General features: G+C 39.6%; 2 protein-coding genes across 2 annotated transcripts; one reads left to right on the plus strand and one right to left on the minus strand.

Moving 5' to 3' along the window:
* The first annotated feature begins 91 nt into the window (after positions 1-91).
* MCM7 (minichromosome maintenance complex component 7) lies at positions 92-9,898 on the plus strand. Its single transcript, XM_051996046.1, has 15 exons — positions 92-209; positions 1,410-1,489; positions 3,157-3,321; positions 3,438-3,562; positions 3,647-3,827; positions 4,136-4,273; positions 4,550-4,699; positions 4,812-4,926; positions 5,022-5,153; positions 5,344-5,427; positions 6,450-6,843; positions 7,117-7,200; positions 8,323-8,491; positions 9,346-9,455; positions 9,546-9,898. Exons 1-15 carry the CDS (start codon positions 179-181, stop codon positions 9,754-9,756), a joined length of 2,169 nt encoding a protein of 722 aa, XP_051852006.1. The 5' UTR covers positions 92-178; the 3' UTR covers positions 9,757-9,898.
* A 194-nt stretch (positions 9,899-10,092) lies between these two features.
* On the minus strand, positions 10,093-13,256 carry COPS6 (COP9 signalosome subunit 6). The gene is made up of 10 exons (XM_051996053.1): positions 13,141-13,256; positions 12,808-12,933; positions 12,366-12,497; positions 11,988-12,076; positions 11,448-11,510; positions 11,297-11,344; positions 11,052-11,166; positions 10,868-10,960; positions 10,601-10,701; positions 10,093-10,419 (listed from the first exon to the last, which is right to left on the minus strand). The coding sequence occupies exons 1-10, from the start codon at positions 13,199-13,201 to the stop codon at positions 10,279-10,281; spliced, it is 969 nt and encodes a 322-aa protein (XP_051852013.1). The 5' UTR covers positions 13,202-13,256; the 3' UTR covers positions 10,093-10,278.
* Between the last annotated feature and the right edge of the window lie 6,005 nt (positions 13,257-19,261).

Consider the following 19,261-nt stretch of genomic DNA (forward strand, 5'->3'; position numbering starts at 1 on the left):
CTGACGAGGAGCAGCCGGTCACGTAGACTGGGACGTTTCGCGCCAATTTCGGTTGCTTCCCCCGAATTTGCGTAGTTCTACTTTTTATTTCTTTTCCCTATCAAGAACCTCGCCAACGTGTTGCCGCCGGTCCGCTAATCCCGTTCAGGACACATCCTGTCCCCTCCTTTCTGCAGCTATGGCTCCTAAGGACTACGCGGCCGAAAAAGGTAAGGCGTTAAAAGGAGCGCAGCAAAAACATACACGCCAGAAGTTGAGAAAAGTGGGATACCAGGCTGGAAGCTGAAAAGGGGATTTAAGGGAGGAGGATCAATTTAGCAAGATGAGGGTGAGATTAGGGACTTTGGGGGCTCAAGCAAGGAATACTGAAGGGCCGAAAGGGGAGTTTCGGGAGGGGCAGGGCAAACTTAAGGCAGAAGGGAAGCGACCGGACTTTGGGAATGGGAGTGATAGCTTGTCTGGGGACCCTGAGAAAGGGGGAGGACGGTGGAAGCTGCAGAGGGCAGAGCAGGAACAGAAATCATCCCTATACTCTTGGTGGAGAGCTTGAGAAAAGGCTCTATTTCCAGAGCTGCTGCCCAATTCGCCATCCAACCCCATAATCACCGGGCCCTTCCTTGAGTTCAGAATCGGGGGCACACTGAGTCCTTAATATTGGTTAAGGACTGGGCGATCTAGACGGAAGTGACGTTTGAGGTCGGAAGCGCTGCCCTTCGGTTCGAAAGTTGTACTTTGTAAATAGTCTCCTTCCGCGTGTAGGATAGTGATGTGGTCCAGATAAATTGAGCAAGGGAACTTAGGTTGGGGCAATGAAGAACCAACCAGTGGAGAGGAAATTGTTGAGCACAGAAGATGTGTTAGGGATCTTGGGCACCTAGAAGAGTGCTGAGGTCTGGGGCCAGAGAGTAAGTAGAAGAGGATTTGGTTGTGGTTTGCGCCATGTGCGTCTTTGTTTACAAAGAATGGAAACTGTTGGAACAGCTAAGAACTTAGTGAAAAACATAAGGCTGGATCAATGTGCTCACCTTCGTGCATTGAAAGGAATCTTTTGAGAATTGGAGAAAGCGAATTAAAAGTTTTCTAGGATGGAAAGCTGAAAACTTTTGAGAGTTTTGGGGATTTAGAAACTTATTTGTAGGGAAGAAAGTACGAAGAAGCAGAAAGTGAAGAAAAGTCCATTCTGTATAGATGGGTTTCAGTGGTGTCCTTGAGATAAATGATAGTGACCCAACATGAAATATTTTGAGGTACTCTACACTAACAAGAGAAAAGAGATAATAATCCTCATTTCTTCATAAATTGATCTGTGATGATTTCTTCAAATCAGTTTGTTTTGATACAAAGTAGATCAAAACTAGTATCAAGGGAGAACTAAAGAAAAACTAATTTTCTGTCTTTTTGCTTAACAGAGAAAGCTAAAAGGTTTCTACAGGAGTTTTACCAGGATGATGAGTTTGGCAAGAAACAATTCAAGTATGGAGACCAACTGGTGAGTTCAGGAATAGTTGATTACAGATCAGGGATGAGACTTGAGGAATGATTCGTTCTATCTATATGCTTTCCTAGAAGCAATGGTCCACAGAAGTTTGACTTACTGAAGGGCCATGAGCTGGGTCTTTGTTCTGATAAAGATGAACCAATTATGCAAAGTAGGTAACCATTAAGGTAAATCACTTATTCCTGTGTGCAGAGTAGGAAAACTGATTAAAATTAATACTTTCAAAAACTACACTTTTAAGTTCAGAAAGGCATATTTCCTGTTGCTCATAATTTTTTTTTCTTTTGGTGATGTTATTTTTGAAAAGCCAGGTCCTGTTAAGTTATAATAACTGTGAGTTATATGTTAACACTTATACAAAAATAAACGTTCAGAGTCTCCAGAGGCTAAGCACATTAAGGAGTGAAATATATATTTCTTGCTTATAGCACTAAAATTTAAGGATGTTTCATAAACATTTACAAAGAGAAATGGTGTTCACAAAGGGTCTTTTATACACAGGTTTACCAGATTAGATCAGAGGGGTGCCTTAAGCATAGTTATCTAGATTTCAGCAATGTTTCAACAGATCATCTCATTCTTTGAATAAAATGAAGACTTCAGCTAGTGTATTTAAGTAGATTTGGAATCTGTTAAATAACTTAAACAAATGGCCTGTGGGTTCCTTTCATCTTGGGAGATATCTAGTAAAATTGACCCAAGAATATGTCTTTGCCTCTATGCTATTCAATATTTTTATTAGTTACTTGGATGAAAACATACAGAGTATACTCACCAAATCTTTCCAATTGACATGTATAATCACAGAATTAAGATTTCAAAAAATCTTGACTGGCTAGACCAATAGATCAAATCTAATGAAGACTGTAAGACAATTCAAATTTTAAAAATGGAGGTGGAAGGTTTTTATGACCTAGAAGTTCAGTGTGATTCGTTTTCTATTTCTAGATAGGTATCGAGTCCATGATCCTCAGGAATGGTCGAAAGAAAAATCTTGGCAACAATAAATTGTAAATAAGAACTGAAAGATAGAAAGGGAGCTTGTGAGGTTAATTGCCAGTGCATTATAGAAGTATCATTTTGTTGGGAGGAGTAGCACTTTTTTTTTTTTTGTAATAAAAACTGGAAAGTTTGATAAAAGCATAATATCCAGAACAAATTGATCTTAACTATTCACTTTTCTGCTCACACCATATGTCTGAATCTCACTTTTCTTCCTCTGTAAAATACAAGGATTAGATTAAATGTCCATTAAAGTTCCTTTCAATTACAAATCTATGATCATAAGAGTCTTCAGGTATCTAAAGATCCATCATGTGGAAAAAAAAGGAGTAAGCTTGTTTTGTTTGGCTTTAGAGGACAGAATTGGGAGCAATGTGTATGAGTTTCCAAGAGGTAAAATTTAGACTTGGTGTAAGAAAAGATTTCAGGCTGAGAGTATACTTCAGTAAAGATCTTCTAAGTGAAAAATGGTTAATGACCACCACTTTAAGATATTATAAAGGGGGTTCTTACATAATAGTTTGACTATTAATTTTGTAGGTTTTTAATTTTTAATTGCCTAGCTTTTCTTGACTAACTTTTATGAGCTTTCTAAATTGAATAAGGATTTATGGAAAGTAACTGATTGGTAACTATGCTGTTTCCTGCACCTACAGGTACGTTTGGCTCACAGGGAGCAAGTAGCTCTATATGTGGATCTGGATGACATTGCAGAAGATGACCCTGAGCTAGTGGACTCGATATCTGAGAACACAAAGCGATATACCCAGCTCTTTACCGAGGCTGTGCAGGAGCTACTACCACAGTACAAAGAAAAAGAGGCAAGGAAGGCTGTGGGCAGAAGAGACATTCTATTTGCCAAGTTTCTCCTTAGAAACTGATGTCTCCTAAGAGGTTGAATAAGAGTTTAGTATTTTGACATATCTTTCTCCTACAGGTAGTGAATAAGGATGTTTTGGATGTATATATTGAACACCGGCTAATGATGGAGCAAAGAAACCAGGACCTTGGAGCTACCCGTAATCCTCAGAATCAATATCCCTCTGAGCTCATGTGTAGATTGTGAGTATGTTTGTGGGAAAAGAATGGGAGAGTCTTTCCTCCTAGGTCCTGATGCTGATCCTCTTACCTTTTCCTCCTCCTCAGTGAACTATACTTTCGTAGCCCAAGCAGCAGCAAACCAAAAGTGATTCGAGAAGTACGGGCTGATTCAGTAGGAAAGTTGGTTACTGTGCGTGGGATTGTGACCCGAGTCTCTGAAGTCAAACCTAGGATGGTAGTGGCAACATATACCTGTGACCAATGTGGAGCTGAGACCTACCAACCAGTATGTATTAGAGAGGAGCACGTGAAAAGATGTTAAAATAAAAAATACTTAGCCTCTTCATTGTTTGTAAAACATATCCATCTTTTGGTTCTTCTGTAATTTTCTGTCATTCCATCTGTCATTTATTTATTTTTTGTTTGTTTTGTTCATCTGTCATCTTTTTGTCTTCTGTTTTCCATTATTCCTAAAGGACCCAGGATGGTTAATTTACTTTCCTAGCATATTTATAAAGTATACTAAGGTGGCTTAAAGGTATGATTTCTATATTCTCTTCTAACCTAGTCCCTGTGCTTCTTCCCCTATTCCAGATTCGGTCTCCTGTCTTCATGCCACTGATTATGTGCCCAAGCCAGGAGTGTCAGACCAACCGCTCAGGAGGTCGGCTTTACTTACAGACTCGTGGCTCCAAATTCATTAAGTTCCAAGAGTTGAAAATGCAAGAACATGTGAGTTTTAGTGGTATGTGAACAATAGGCCAAGGCAAAATAAGACGGGACAAGGCATCCTACCTGATCCTACATTCATTTAGAAAGAAGAAGGAATAAAAGGAAATTTTTTTTCCTTGACAACCAGAAGAAAGTAGCAAGGCTGCACTATGAGGGAAACCAATCTTCCCCCTTTCTGGTTGGGTGTGCTTGAGTTAGGAGGGAAAGGATAACTGGGGAAATGGGAAAAGAGTGGCTTGTATTTACCCTTATGTATGTCTTTTCCCTTCTCTTCAGAGTGACCAGGTACCTGTGGGAAACATCCCACGAAGTATCACAGTGTTAGTAGAAGGAGAAAATACACGGCTGGCCCAGCCAGGTGACCATGTCAGTGTCACTGGTATTTTCCTGCCAATGTTGCGTACTGGATTCCGACAGGTGGTACAGGTTAGATATTTGAAAGAGCAAAATCAGTCCGTTTTCCCTCCCTGCCACAAATTACAAAGGCTATATGTTCTCCCGTACTTAATACCATAGTCTTATTTTTTTCCTGTTTCAGGGCCTGTTGTCAGAAACTTACTTGGAAGCCCATCGGATTGTGAAGATGAATAAGAGTGAAAACGATGAAGCTAGTATTGGGGAGCTGAACAAAGAAGAGTTGAGACAGATTGCAGGTGAGGAGAACTAGTGAGGAAATGAAATGGGTAAGTCAAAATCTACAGTTCTGTTGTCTTAAGAGGCCCTTATTGACTTCATTTTCCTTCTTTAGAAGAAGATTTCTATGAAAAACTGGCAGCCTCAATTGCTCCTGAGATTTATGGCCATGAAGATGTAAAGAAGGCACTGCTTCTCCTGTTAGTTGGTGGGGTAGATCAGTCCCCTCGGGGAATGAAGATCAGGGGTGAGTCTGTGAAATGAGGAAAGGGGCAAAAGTAAATAAAGAGCTTTTAAAGGGATTAGGGAAGTAGTTAAGGGGCAAATTTGAAGATAGAGATTGATGGTCTAGAAAATGAAGGTTAACCTTAGGGGCACAAAAAGAATTCAGATGTAGGTTAGTATCATTTTTTTACCCCCTTTCTTTCCCCAAACAGGAAACATTAATATCTGCTTGATGGGGGATCCTGGTGTGGCCAAGTCTCAGCTTTTGTCTTATATTGATCGTCTGGCCCCCCGAAGTGAGTATCTTTAAACTCAATTGCTAAAGATGGAAAGCATAATTAGGCTTGAATGTTTCTGGGAATCAGAAATATAATTGAGAAATCTTAAATGGAGTAGGTTTTGAGTAGATAAAAGAGAGAATTGATGAAAACAATAGTGTATTTGATATACTTGAGTCTTTAGTTTAATATTAATAGTAGCAGGCAGGGGATAGAGTAGCTCTAGGTATCAAGAAGGGAGAAGATTTGACTAGCAGACCTCAATTAGTTAAGAAACGGGCATCTGTAAAAAGTCTATGGGCATCTATAAAAGGTCTACTATATGCTGGCCTTTTTGTTAGGTGCTGGAGATACAAAGACAAAATTAAGTAATCTGCCCAAAGGCAGTATTTTGGAAAGAATGTGACCATTATGTGCCCAAGCCAGGAGTGTCAGACCAACTGCTCAGGAGGTCAGCTTTATTTACAGACTCGTGGCTCCAAATTCATTAAGTTCCAAGAGTTGAAAATGCAAGAACATGTGAGTTTTAGTGGTACCTACTAAATAAAAAGGTTATTGGGTAGGGGAAATACTAGCTACTAGAAAATGTCAGAAGAGGCCTCATGTAAGAAGGGGAAGAATTGAAACTAGGTTTGGGGGTTTAGTTGTTTTGAAGTAATTGGGCTTAAATGACTTCCCTGGGTCACACACTTCGTATCTGAGGTCAGATTTTCAACTCAGGTTCTCCTGGTTCCAGGAGAAATGCCCTGTCCACTTCACTACCTAGCTTGAGAGTTTGGGGATGAACTCCAAGGAGTACATGCCAGACATGGGTACAAGGACATGGAAACTGAACATGGAATGTCATATTTGAAAGCTAGTTTGCTAACCTGAAGTATGTTAGTGTTGGCATATTTCTCTTTTTTCAGCCTCTCACCAATGTCTTTTTCCATCTTTTTGCCTTGCTTTGCATTGTCTATGTCTTTGTCCTTCCCCATTTGTTTCTGATTATTTTTTCTTTTCTTGTGTAATCTGTTTCTCTCTATATCCGTGATATCCAGGCCAGTATACGACAGGCCGGGGGTCATCAGGTGTGGGACTAACTGCAGCAGTGCTTCGGGATGCAGTAAGTGGGGAGCTGACCTTGGAGGGAGGTGCCTTGGTACTAGCTGACCAGGGTGTGTGCTGTATTGATGAGTTTGATAAGATGGCAGAGGCTGACCGCACAGCAATCCATGAAGTAATGGAGCAGCAAACTATTTCTATAGCAAAAGCGGGCATCCTTACCACACTTAATGCTCGATGCTCTATCCTGGCTGCTGCTAACCCTGCCTATGGACGATATAATCCTCGTCGCAGTCTGGAACAGAATGTACAGCTTCCTGCTGCTCTCCTGTCTCGATTTGACCTTCTCTGGCTCATCCAAGATCGCCCTGACCGTGACAGTGACCTGCGGTGAGACTACATTACCAGAGACTATTCCTTCTCATCTTTCCTTTGGAAATACTTTGACCCTCCAGCCTCTTTTATACTTTAGACTTCAAAAAGATATCTACATATCTGCTTCCAGTAATGAGTAACCTTCTTTCTAACTTGCCCAGAGTGACAAGATTGAAATATTCCAGAAATATTTTTCCTTTGGGAGAATCATTTCTCATTACATTTTTGTGGGAAATTGTTTTGAATATGGGATTCAAGATTGTTACTGACACTTTTTCTCCTCTTAAGGTTGGCCCAGCATATCACTTATGTGCACCAACATAGTCGACAGCCTCCTACACAGTTTGAACCACTGGACATGAAATTAATGAGGTAGGAAGGTTTTTCCATTAAAGTATATTGGACATTCTAGTATAACTTCTGTACTTTGTGTGTGTGTGTGTGTGTGTGTGCACGCACATGCAATGGATAGAAGGCGTGGAATCAGGAAGACTCGTGCACCTGAATTCAAATCTGGCCTTAGACATTTGTCTACGTTGTGTGATCCTGGGCAAGTCATTTGTTTGCCTCAGTTTCCTCATCTGCAAAATGAGGAGTAAGGAGGACTTCCTCCTGCTCTCCTCTCCTTCTCTGTGGAGAAGGAATGGCAAACTATTCTAGTTTCTTCAACAGGAAAACTCCAAATGAGGTCATAGAATCAGACATGATTAAATGACTATAACCACAACAAATGGGTATATTCTTAGAAAGGCTTAGGTCACTTCACATGATATAGTGGATGTAACACTAGAATCAGGAAGACTTAGGTTCACTTCATCTCTGAAATAGCTACATGATCTAATCTACTTAATTTAAGCCTTTTTTCCCCAATTACCAAATGATAAATGAATGTATACTTTATGCATATGTAAAATTGTTATAAACTTTAAAGCTTTATTTGCTCATATAAAGTTGTGAACTTTAAATGTATTTTCATTGCTACGTATCTCGGACTTAAAAGTTTGGGAAATGGTGGGTTTGCATTATTCTTGAAACGGAATAGCTCTCTATCCCTACTACAGGTCCTTTGATCACTTTTACTCCTCCATGCTCTTAAGAGTGAGCAGAACTTGAGAAAAATTAAATTGAAAAAATAATACGCTCTTGTATCTAAAATTCCCATAAAAATTATTCTCTCGGACTCTTAATTTCACTAGCTTTATTGTGTGTGTGTAAATTAGTACTGTCTCATTACACTATGTATTTCACATGCATATCTCCTGGACTAGATGTAACTTGGGTCAGTAAGGACCCAGTCCTCTTGTGTATCAAGTCAACCCCTTACATAAAGTTGAATGGGATTTTTACTTGCTTGTGTAAATTTACATTGCTTGTGTAAATTTGTCTTCATGTAATTCCCTACCTTTTAGGGTTTTCAAATGAGATAACTTACAATCTGGCATCTATATTTGTCATGTATTTATCATTTCCCATCTTTCTACTAATCTTTCACAGGCGTTACATTGCCATGTGCAGAGATCAGCAGCCTGTAGTGCCCGAGTCTTTGGCTGATTATATCACAGCTGCCTATGTGGAGATGAGACGTGAAGCCTGGGCCAGTAAGGATGCTACCTACACCTCTGCTCGGACTTTGCTAGCTATTCTTCGGCTTTCTACTGCTTTGGTACATAGCCTGTATATCCTGTATTTGAATCCTTAATTCTTGTGGGCTGTTCCTTTTCTATTACCCCAGGCCCTTCCAGGGATATTGTCCTATGGGCACTTCTGTCCTGGTGAGCCAAGTACAAGGTTAGCAGCTTTGGAGGGGACCCTGATGCTCTTCCTGGCCAGTTATCCTCACAATGTGTATACCACTAGTTCTTTTCTCTTTTCCCATTGTCCTCTTAAGGCAGGGGTTCTTAAAATAAAAATACATAACAAAGAAACCAATTATGTTGAAATAAAATTCTAAAGCTTTCTTTTTTTTAAAAGTTGCATGGACTTCAACTTAAGAACTCCTACTCTAGGGCCACTGTTCCCCAGATCCTAGGTCTCATCAGTCTTGGGGGGCTCCAAAGTGCTGTTCGTGCAGGTAGTGTAATAACCCAACCTACTGCTGAGCTAGCACTTCCCGAGCCCCTGGGACACTAGGCCCCTGGAATTCCTAGGATCCAAACCTGTTTGTTTTTCCTTTTCTCTTAATGCTCTAGGCTAAGGCTGGTTCCTTTGTAACTCAGAACTTTGTTGGTAATGACTGATCCTAGTTCATGATTATTGGCTAGAGCTCCCCATTTGTTATGGCGGGGTGTCAGAGCAGGACTCTTCTCCCTTACAGGCCATCTGGACTGGCCAGTGTTGAGAGGCGGAGACTTGGGCAATTGCTGAACACTGCCCTGGGCATTGCACTTGTCTCGGTCTGACAGTGCTGGCAAAACACAGCACATCTTGGGGGGTAAAGGGAAGAGTAGTCCTTTGTGGAGTAGCTCATCTCCTATGAATTGCTGAATAAAAATTTCTTTTCCCTCCCCCCCACTCTAGGCCCGACTTCGTATGGTAGACACTGTAGAAAAGGAAGATGTGAATGAGGCCATAAGACTAATGGAGATGTCTAAGGATTCATTGCTAGGGGACAAAGGGCAAACAACAAGGTGAATAATTGGGAAGGGACCTTAATTGTTACTTATTTCTGTGTCTTTGCATGGATATTCAAAATTCATTTCATACTACTCTCTCTTTAGAACCCAACAACCGGCAGATGTGATTTTTGCCACAGTTCGAGAGCTGGTCCCTGTGGGCTCAGGTAGCCAAAGCATCCGTTTTTCAGAGGCTGAACAGCGCTGTATATCTAGAGGCTTCACACCTGCCCAGTTCCAGGCTGCACTCGATGAGTATGAAGAACTCAACATATGGCAGGTTAATGCTGCCCGAACACGGATCACATTTGTTTGACCTTTGGCACTATTTAAGCAGCATTTTTTAAAGCCTAATGCTTGAATGTAGAGAATGCCTTCTCTGCCTAGGCAGGGGGAAGTTTAAAACTGCTACAATATGTATGTTACATATTTACATTGCTAATAAATTGTTTCCTGAACTCTTTTGAAAAAATACTATTATTTTCTTAGGGGGAAGAGAACAATACCACAACCAATTATGGTTAGTTCTCCAGGCTTTCAGATGAGCCAAAGAGAACCATCTCTTCAGATCTTCTAGTGGTATCCCTAACATTAATTAGAGCTTATATATAGGGACTCTTAAACCTAACTCCTTTTAACAGAAAGGACAGAATCGTGGGAGGGGGAACTATTCCCCATTTATTATTAACAATTTGGGTGGAAGGAAGCTATGCAGGCTTAAGGGCTTCTCTAAAGGGGAAATAAGCCACTTCCCTGCCTGTGGGGACAATATTTTTCCTCAGTGAAGCAGATTACAGTCCTCTGCCCTCACTTATTTTGAGGAAAGGGTTGTCCCCTTCTAGAAGAAAAGTCCTCGCATTCTTCTGCCGATGCCTTGGCGATCATACAGGACGTTGAACTTATTTACAAACTGGTTCATTGTGTTGCATGTTTTGGTGATGGTGCCAAGGTAGGCCATGAGCCCAACATCATTACATTGCTAGAATGGAGGGAAGAGACAAAGTCTGGGTTATCTTCCAAACACCACTGTCTCCAAAACTTGTAAAAACCTATAGCTCAAGGGGCAGATGACAAGTCTATAGTTACCCTCCCAGAGGCTGAAAGACATCCCCCTGCATAGAACTAGTGAATCCATTTCCAGCCCCACAGGTTAGACTCACATCATAAAAGTCTGTCTTGAACTTATCTGTGCTGAGTACAGGGAGGCAATGACACAGTGCATAGGCTTCACGCAGGATTTCATGATTAAAAGGAACCTCTCCTGAGAAGACACAGAATAAAATGTATTTGTCCACTATTTCTAACCTTTTCCCTGATTTTGGTAGTAAAATATAAAGGTTTCTTGGAAAAGTACTATTTGTTTCCCAAGATTCTATTCTGGTTTAGTGAAGTCCTAAAGAAACAGTTAAAGGATACATTGATCCTACCTGCTTCAGAAGCCTTGACATATTCTAAGATAAGCTTGACCCGACTGTGTAGCATCTTGATGGCACTATGCTGGGCTATTAGATGCTCTGCCACTGTATTGTAAGGAAAGAATCAGAAATGGTAAGTTGCCATCCCTCAGGTTCCAGACAGTGGAAAGAATTCTCATCGTGTCTTTCTACTTACCAGTAGAATTTTCTCCACTACCTGTAGCTGTCATTCGAGCCACATGATCCACACCAATACGCTCAGCCTCTTCTGTGGCCAGTGTATAGGTCAGTTCAGCAAATAGCATTGTTGCCTGAAGAATAGATTATCAGAAAAGTGGGAATGATGGAGGAGAATATCACAAGCAGAAATGAAGAGGTAAAACATGAGCAGAGGGAAAGTATGAATCTTAGCAAAAATATAGGCCTTAGGTAAGTAATTACCTCTCCATTGATGATGTCGATGACAGACTCAAAAACACTGACTGGCAGCTGTTGTGAGAGACAAGGGGTCAGATAAAGGAGGAAACAGGTCTGACAGTGAAGAACATTAGTACTCAACTGACAGACCCAAGCTGGGGTCTGGAACACTCACATCAGTGTGCTTGGTCATGGGGTTTAGCTTCAGGAACAGAGGGCTCTCAATGATCTCACATACCTGGGAAGGGAAAGGAAGCAATATACAATAGAGTTGTAGAATATTAAAGAGTTAGAAGTAATTTGAGATCATTTATTCTACTCCTCAATTTTGCAAATGAGAGCAGGCCCAGAGTTGGGACCCAAAAGTCAAGATCTAATGTTTTATATACATTTCCTAGACAACAATTCATATAAACTAGGCTTCTAGATTTCTATTCCAGTACTATTTCTACTGCATTACCCTATTTCCTAGAAATCCTAACATATCCTTTCCCTCCCTCATCCCATTCACAGAATCATAGACTATCAAAACCATCTTAAAGATTATTCAGTCCAATCCTCTCATTTTATAAATAAGTCTAAGGTCTTACAAATGAATATTACACAGGAGTCAGAACTTTGGTTTTTCAACTCATTTATCCAGGACTGTATCTAATATACCAAGCTGCCTCTGCCCCACATTCTTCCTTGCCTACCTCAGGTGGAGGTGTCTTACCTGCTTGTGGACGTGGATGTCAGAGGGATCTGGTGGACCCCCTGTGGTATACCAACCTAGAAACTCCAATTCCTTGAATACCTGCTTAACTGGGAAAGGCAAAAGGAAAGGGGGTGGAATAAAGAATATTTTTCTCATTCTACTCTTCCTTACCTGGGCCTCTTTGGCATAATTTTCTTTCCTATCAGATCCCCAATGCCATTTCAACCACTCTGGATTTCTACATAAAACAGTGATGGAAAACAGCGACCACCCAGTTCCTATATTTATCTGGTAGGTACCTGTTACCACCCTAATATCTGTTTTTCATAGGGTTGTGATCTTATCCCTTCCTCCCCATCCCGTTTCTTCCCAAACCTGGCAACCCGTTTCTCTTACACTGCTCTTCTTTGGTGTAGTAATACTCTTTGTCAATGATGATCTTCTCCTCCACTGTGTGGGATAGCAGCTCAAATGAATTCATCACCTCAATATTTCGTCCCTCCTGTTTCCCAATTAGTGCCCCAATCACTAAGAAAGGAAGGAAGAGCAGATAAGAGGAAGGATCTGGCACCACACTTTAGGAGGTCCTAGGGTTAAAAGAACTCTCAAATTAATGGCTGGAAGGGTTAGAGATTCACTAGACCCAAACCCTAATTGGATACATAAAGTGAAGCCCATAGAGCTGAAATGCAGGATTTCACAAATTATAACAAACCAGGGAATAGAATCCTAGGAGGAAGGGTTTCAATGCTGGGGGATTTAGGGGATGGAGGTGGGAGGAAGGGCATAAAAGAGAGCCAGAGGATGAAAGAAGGCACCGCCGCGTATGCACACGCACCCTGCACTGGTCGTCCCTCCTGTGAGCGCATGCGGATCCAGTGGTCGGATATATTGAGGATGACGAGGGGATGCAGGGCCACCGACACGCTGCCGGTCACGCCGGAGGCCATCACGCTGGGGAGCACTGGGGGACAACACACGCACACACGCACACACACTGTGAGAGAGCGAAGTCTGCCTCCTCTTTACTCCAGGCCCCCGCCTCCCGCCACATAAGGGGGCACAGTGTTTTTATTTTCTCGATGTGGAGGGGAGGCAGTTCCCCAAAGAAAGGGAACATCTCGTTTACTCAGCCGTGGGGTAAGGGATCTATAGAGGCGGACCCTGTTACCTGCGGCGTCCACCTCCATCCCGCTGCTCCCGCTAGCACCGTTCGCAGCTGTCGACGCCATCTTGCTCGCATCTGCCAGCCTCCGCGGACTCCCGGCTCTCCCAGCTTCCGTAGAGGATTGGCGACGCAAAACGCATGCGCAGTGGCTTTGGGGCTGAGGCGCGCGATCTTTTTCTTTCTCTGTGGTGCCCAGATTCTTGCCTCCTTCTTCTGCTTGGCTATCCTAGTTCTTGACCTTGGGCAGAAGGAACGGTCGGTGGAAGCCGGAGGCCGATCTCCCGACCTAGTTTTTCTGGGAAACAGCAATTTGTTGGGAGAATCCGAAATGTGGCTTGAAGAGTTAGTCGCTTTCTTAAGGGAAGATTGCGCCTCGTTTTCGGGACTTTTGAGTGTAGAGATAACTGCACGTCCCTCCCTCTCCCCGGAATTGCCCAAGGTGGCAACTGCTGACCCGGGAGAAAAGAAATCCTTCTGACCTGCAGTCTGGGGCCCTTAAGTGCTACGTACTAAGCCTGGAACTCCTATTTTTCTCCCTTCCACATCCCAGGATGTTCTTGCCACCTTTGAGGCTGGAAGTGGGGATGTTAATTACTAATATTGTGCAGAGTAAGTAGGGAAGAGAGTATCTGCAAAGAGAAAAAATGATCACTTCTTACAGATATGACGACTTACTTAGAAAATTCTAAAGAATAAAAATTTAAAATTAATGCCTCAGATTACAAAATAAAGACAAAATTATTTTCTTTAGGCTGCTAGGTGGACACAATGGCTACAGCGCTTGACAGGTGGGAGTATCTGTGAGAATCTCTGCCTCAGTTTTTTCATATGTAAAATGTAAAAATACCTCCCAGTAGTATTACAGGGATAAAATGGGATTTGTAAAGCGTTTAAGTTTTATATAAATGGGCATGTGGCTTGAATAAACTGAACCAATTAGAAAAGCAAGGAAGAAATTGCCTTTCAGAACTTTAGATAGGGGAAGAGTTCGTGATCAAAGCAGGGCAGAGGGTCACAAAAATTAAAAGGGACACTTATGATTATATAACATTAAAAGAGTTTTGCACAAACAAAACTCAAACCAATACAGTTAAAATTAGAAGAGAAACATAACTGAGGGGAAAAGATCTTTGCAGCAAGTTTCCCTAATAAAAGTCATATCCAAGTATATTGATTCAAATTTATTCAATTGATTCAAAATTAAAATTAAAAGCTCATTCCCCATTAAATAAGTGATCAAGGAATATGAATAAACAGTTTTCAAAGAATGAAATCCATTACACCTGATGCAGTGCTAATGTTAGTGAAGAGGTGTGAGAATTGAGGTAGGGAATCCCCTCTGGTCGAAACAGGTCCAATGCAAAAGAATTTGCAAACCCATAGGTTTATGTTCACCAAGAAGAAGCTCTCTTAGTGGACAAAATTCCTCATTAGGAATTTGGCAAAGGAGTGTTAACAGATCCCTGGTTATAAAGGAAATCCTTGGCAAAACTTCTAGGCAATACCTTGAGAAGTAAAAGTTAAAAAAGATAAGTAACAGGCATAAGACTGGGATTTTTATTGTTTTCTTTTTTAATTGCAATCTCTCAGACTAGAATGCCAATAAAAATAACATAGTTGGAATTAGTGGTCTTTATTTCAATTCTCTTTCTTCAAATGGATATGATAGGCACCCATTCATTTCTAATCATATCCTTTTAGTCTGTTAAAGATTGACCTAAGATTAGTTTTCATAAAAACCTGTGGGTGACTGTCCTTGGCTTTCCTTGTGTTCCATCTTTTTCATAGCATGAAAGTATAGACATATGGCTCCAAGGGCCATGGATGAGAGAATTATCTTTTCTACCACAGAACTACACTTTCAAGAGCAAAATCACTATGACCTTGGTACCTTTTATAATCCATCTATTCAGACATGAACCTAACAGTGACAGGGCTTCAAGTGGAATGTATTTTCCCAAAGAGCAACTCAAAAAATTCATCTCACTGACTTCTGCATTAATTGTTAACCAATCAGAGTTGAATGCCACCCCCTTGAATGGCTTGCTTTATTCTTGTTTTACTGGATTTTATTGGAAAGACATATGATTGATTCCATTACATATAATTGATGAGAGTAAAACTCTGTTTGACCTGAGTGAGCCTTGTAAAATTATGTAAAATCACCAAAAAATTATCTCAATTTGGATCTACAAATCCAAATGGTCTTGCATCCTCTAGGAGCAAAATAAGCTTTCTTGGGGGAAGTCACAACTCCAGGCAAGATTTCATATTTACCTGAGACTTCCCTTAGACTCATGCATAAAATGGATCTTCAGAAAATTACTCTTTGCAGATCACTTCTTTCTAAAGAATGAGATGTCTTGCCAAGAGAATCCCTCTTAGTGTTTTTTTTAACAATAAAGTTTTTTTTTTTTTTTTTTTTTTTTTTTTTACCATAGTCTTTGGGTTTAGTGAATTCCTTCACCCCAACCTAAGCCTTGGAGAATGAAACCCTGTTAGGCTACTCCTAACTGGGTGGTACCTTTCCTTACTTAATGGCCTCAACCATGCTTTGCCTCTTCGGATGTGTCCGGATACACGAAAGGAGATAGTCACCACACCCAGTCAAGGTTGCAGCAGGCACACTTTATTTAGTACAGCTCATGATGTCTCCCATGATGTCTCTACTTCTCCCTCGTCCCTTGTCCCTTATATTTTTTCCCCCAACCATCCTCCGTTTCCCCCAGGTCACATGCCTAGGCAACAGTCCTTCCAATGGAGGGGAGTGTTTGCCCCGTTCTTCACACGTACTCGATGCATGACTGTGACTTATTCCTCTTGCTGGAACACCTAGTGCACATCTGTCAGCAGAATATACGCCCAGGTACCTCAACCCAATTCTGGTTTGTACTGTTAGCCAAGGCATTATATTATAGGGGTCATGGAAAACAGGTGGGGTAGAAGGTTTCCGTGCCCAATAGAACCCCACCCATTCCTGCCTAATCTCATTATCAGTACTTTCATCCCTCATCAATGTTTGCTCTTGGTTTTAGGAAGATAATATTTATTATATTGAGAAAAAATCCATTTATTTCTATGCATTATAATGTCTGAAGTTTTTGTAACAGAAATGGTATTGTATTTTGTCAAAAGATTTCACTATCTAATGATTTTAGCATTTTTTTAAGTACTATGTTATTAATATGGTTTGTAATTGTGTCATCTTCCTTATATTGAAGCAAAACCTACATTCCTGGTATAAATCCAACATTTTCAGAATACATAATCTTTCTAATATGTTATTTTAAATAAAACTTTTGTGTCAATGTTCATTTTACTCTATAATTTCCTTTCTCTGTTTTGTTTCTCTTTAGTTTAAGTATCAAAAACCAGATTTGTATCATTAGAAAGAAAATGGAAAGATCTTTCCTTTTCAAATCAATTGTTCTTTGAATGTTTGCTGTAATTCACCTTAAAATATTTTTCTTTGAAAGTTTATTCATGATTTGTTTTAAAAAAAACACACATTTTTTTTTTTTTTGGCCGATATTGGGAAATAATTTTTCTTAATTTGGGCCTTTTTTATAAGTATTGATCAACTTCTAATTTATTAATATTTTTTAGTATATTGATGAGGATCAGTCAATGTCCCAGGAATAAAATTTCAGGAATCAAGTTGGTTCTCTGTTAAGGTAGATTTTATTCTGTACATCCTGGTGGGCTTAGGTTTTTAAGGGATTAGCAACAAGATAGAGAAAGGGTTTCATATTTAGATGTAGGGAACTTGGGTCATGCTCAACATTTCAAAGATCTTAGGAAACAAAGTCAGTTATGTCTGCCCCCAAAACAACCTTTATTACTGGTAGTTTCTCCAGGAAAGAGTACAAGGCAAGGACTAATGCCAATCCCATCAATATGATTGGGCAAAATAGTTTCTTAAAATTTCCTGTATTTACTTTTCAATTGTTATAATCCCCTTAAAATTTTTTTTAATCAAAATTTTGATTTTCTGCTCTCTTTTTAAAATTCAAATGAGTTGTTTCTTTTATTAGCCTTTTTTTCTCTTTAGAAACCAAATCCTATTTTTTGGTAGTATTTTATTTTTCCAATTACATGAAAATATAGCTCTTAATATTCACTTTTACAAAACCTTGTGTTCCAAATTTTTTTCCCTCTTCTTCCTTCCCCCTCTTAAAAATAGCAGACAATCTAGCATAATCCATACAATTAACATAGGTTAAACATGGGCAAGTCTTCTAAACATATTTCCATAATCGTCATATTGCATCAAAAAATCAGATCAAAAGAAAAAAAAAAAAAAAACACAAGGAAGGAAAAAAAAAAAACCCAAACAAACAAAAGAGCAAAGATGAAAATAACTATGCTTTGATCCACAGTCTCCATAGTATATCTTTGCATTTGGATGACATTTTCTATCCACGGAGTCTATTGGAATTTCCTTGAATCACTTCATTGTTAAAAAAAAAAAAAAAAAAAAAAAAAGCCAACTTGATTTTTACATACTCTTATTACTATGTACAATGTTCTCTTGGTTCTGTTCACTTCACTCAGCATCAGCTCATGTAACTCATTCCAGGCCTTTCTGAAATCAGCCTGTTCATCTTTTCTTTATATCTATATATCTTTGCAAAACCTTGTATTCCAATTTTTTCTCCCTCTTTTCTCCCTTACCCCTCCCCTAAACAACAAGTAATCCAATATAAGTTAAATATGTGCAATTCTTCTAAATATTTGCATATTTGTCATGCTGCATAAGAAAAACCAGACTAAAAGGGGGAGGCGATGAAAAAGGAAAAAAAAAAGCAAGCAAACAACAACAAAAGGTTAAAATTATGTTGTGATCCACATTCAGTTTCCATAATCCTTTCTCTGATGCAGATGGCTCTCTCCATCATGAGCTATTGGAACTGGCTTGAATCACCACATTATTGAAAAGAACCAAAACTATCACAGTTGATCATCACATAATCTTATTGCTCTGTACAATGTTCTCTTGCTTCTATCATTTTACTTTGCATCAATTCATATAAGTCTCTCCAGGCCTTTCTGAAATGCTGCTGATCATTTCTTTTAGAACAATAATATTCTATTACATTCATAAACTGTTAACTTATTCGGCCATTACCCAACTGAAGGGGGTCCACTCAATTTCTAGTTCCTTGCTTCTATAAAAAGGGCTGCTATAAATGTTTTTGCACATGCAGGTCTTTTTCCCTTTTTTATGATCTCTTTTGGATACAGACCCAGTAGAGATGCAGCTGGATCACAGGATAAGCACAGTTTGATAGTCCTTTAGGCATAGTTCCAAATTGCTTTTCAGAATGGTTAAATTTATGGTTAGATATTAGTGTTTCAGTTTTTCCACATTTCCCCCAACATTTGTCATCTTTTCCTATCATATTAATCAATCTGAGAGATGAAGGGGTATCTCAGAGTTTTCTTAATTTGCATCTTTCTAATCAATAGTGTTTTAGAACATTTTTTTATATGACTCTAGAGGGCTTTAATTCATCTGAAAATTATCTGTTCATATCCTTTGACCATTTATCAGTTGGGAAATGTTTTATATTCTTATAAATTTGACTCATTTCTATATATATCAGAAATCCTGGCTTTAAAATTTTTTTCCTAACTTTCTGCTTCTTTTCTAACCTTGATGCATTGGTTTTGTTTATACAAATTCTTTTTAATTTAATATAATCCATTTTGCATTTCATAATGTTTTCTAGTTCTTAAAAAAAAACTAGGCGATAAATTTTTCTATTTTCCACAGATCTGAGAGAGACTATCCCCTTTTCTCCTAATTTGCTTATGCTATCACCCTTTATGTCTAAATCATGAGTTCTTTTTGACCTTATGTAGGGTTTTAGATGTTGGTCAATGCCTAGTTTCTGCCATACTATTTTCCAGTTTTCCTAGAAATTTTTGTCAAATAATGAATGGGAAAAGTTTGATATTTCTTCAAAAGGAAAACTACAAATTAATTAAACTATAGGAACCTGATCCTGTTTCTCCCTTCCTTCCCTCCCTGGCAAACAATTCCCAGGATATGGGTGAATAGAATAACTCTGGGAATGTATAGAACTAACTGACCTGGCTCTTATTTACCCAGTCGACATGT

The sequence above is a fragment of the Antechinus flavipes genome, chromosome 4, assembly GCF_016432865.1.
Source record: "Antechinus flavipes isolate AdamAnt ecotype Samford, QLD, Australia chromosome 4, AdamAnt_v2, whole genome shotgun sequence".
Lineage (NCBI taxonomy): Eukaryota > Metazoa > Chordata > Mammalia > Dasyuromorphia > Dasyuridae > Antechinus > Antechinus flavipes.

Coding starts and splice junctions, on each gene's coding strand:
- COPS6 (XM_051996053.1), bottom strand. CDS start 13,201: ATGGCGTCGACAGCTGCGAACGGTGCTAGCGGGAGCAGCGGGATGGAG. Junction 12,498..12,807: donor GGAGGGACGACCAGTGCAGG/GTGCGTGTGCAT, acceptor TTCCTTTCTTAG/TGATTGGGGCACTAATTGGG. Junction 11,345..11,447: donor CCATGACCAAGCACACTGAT/GTGAGTGTTCCA, acceptor CTCTCACAACAG/CTGCCAGTCAGTGTTTTTGA.
- MCM7 (XM_051996046.1), top strand. CDS start 179: ATGGCTCCTAAGGACTACGCGGCCGAAAAAG. Junction 4,274..4,549: donor AGTTGAAAATGCAAGAACAT/GTGAGTTTTAGT, acceptor CCTTCTCTTCAG/AGTGACCAGGTACCTGTGGG. Junction 4,927..5,021: donor AGAGTTGAGACAGATTGCAG/GTGAGGAGAACT, acceptor TTCCTTCTTTAG/AAGAAGATTTCTATGAAAAA.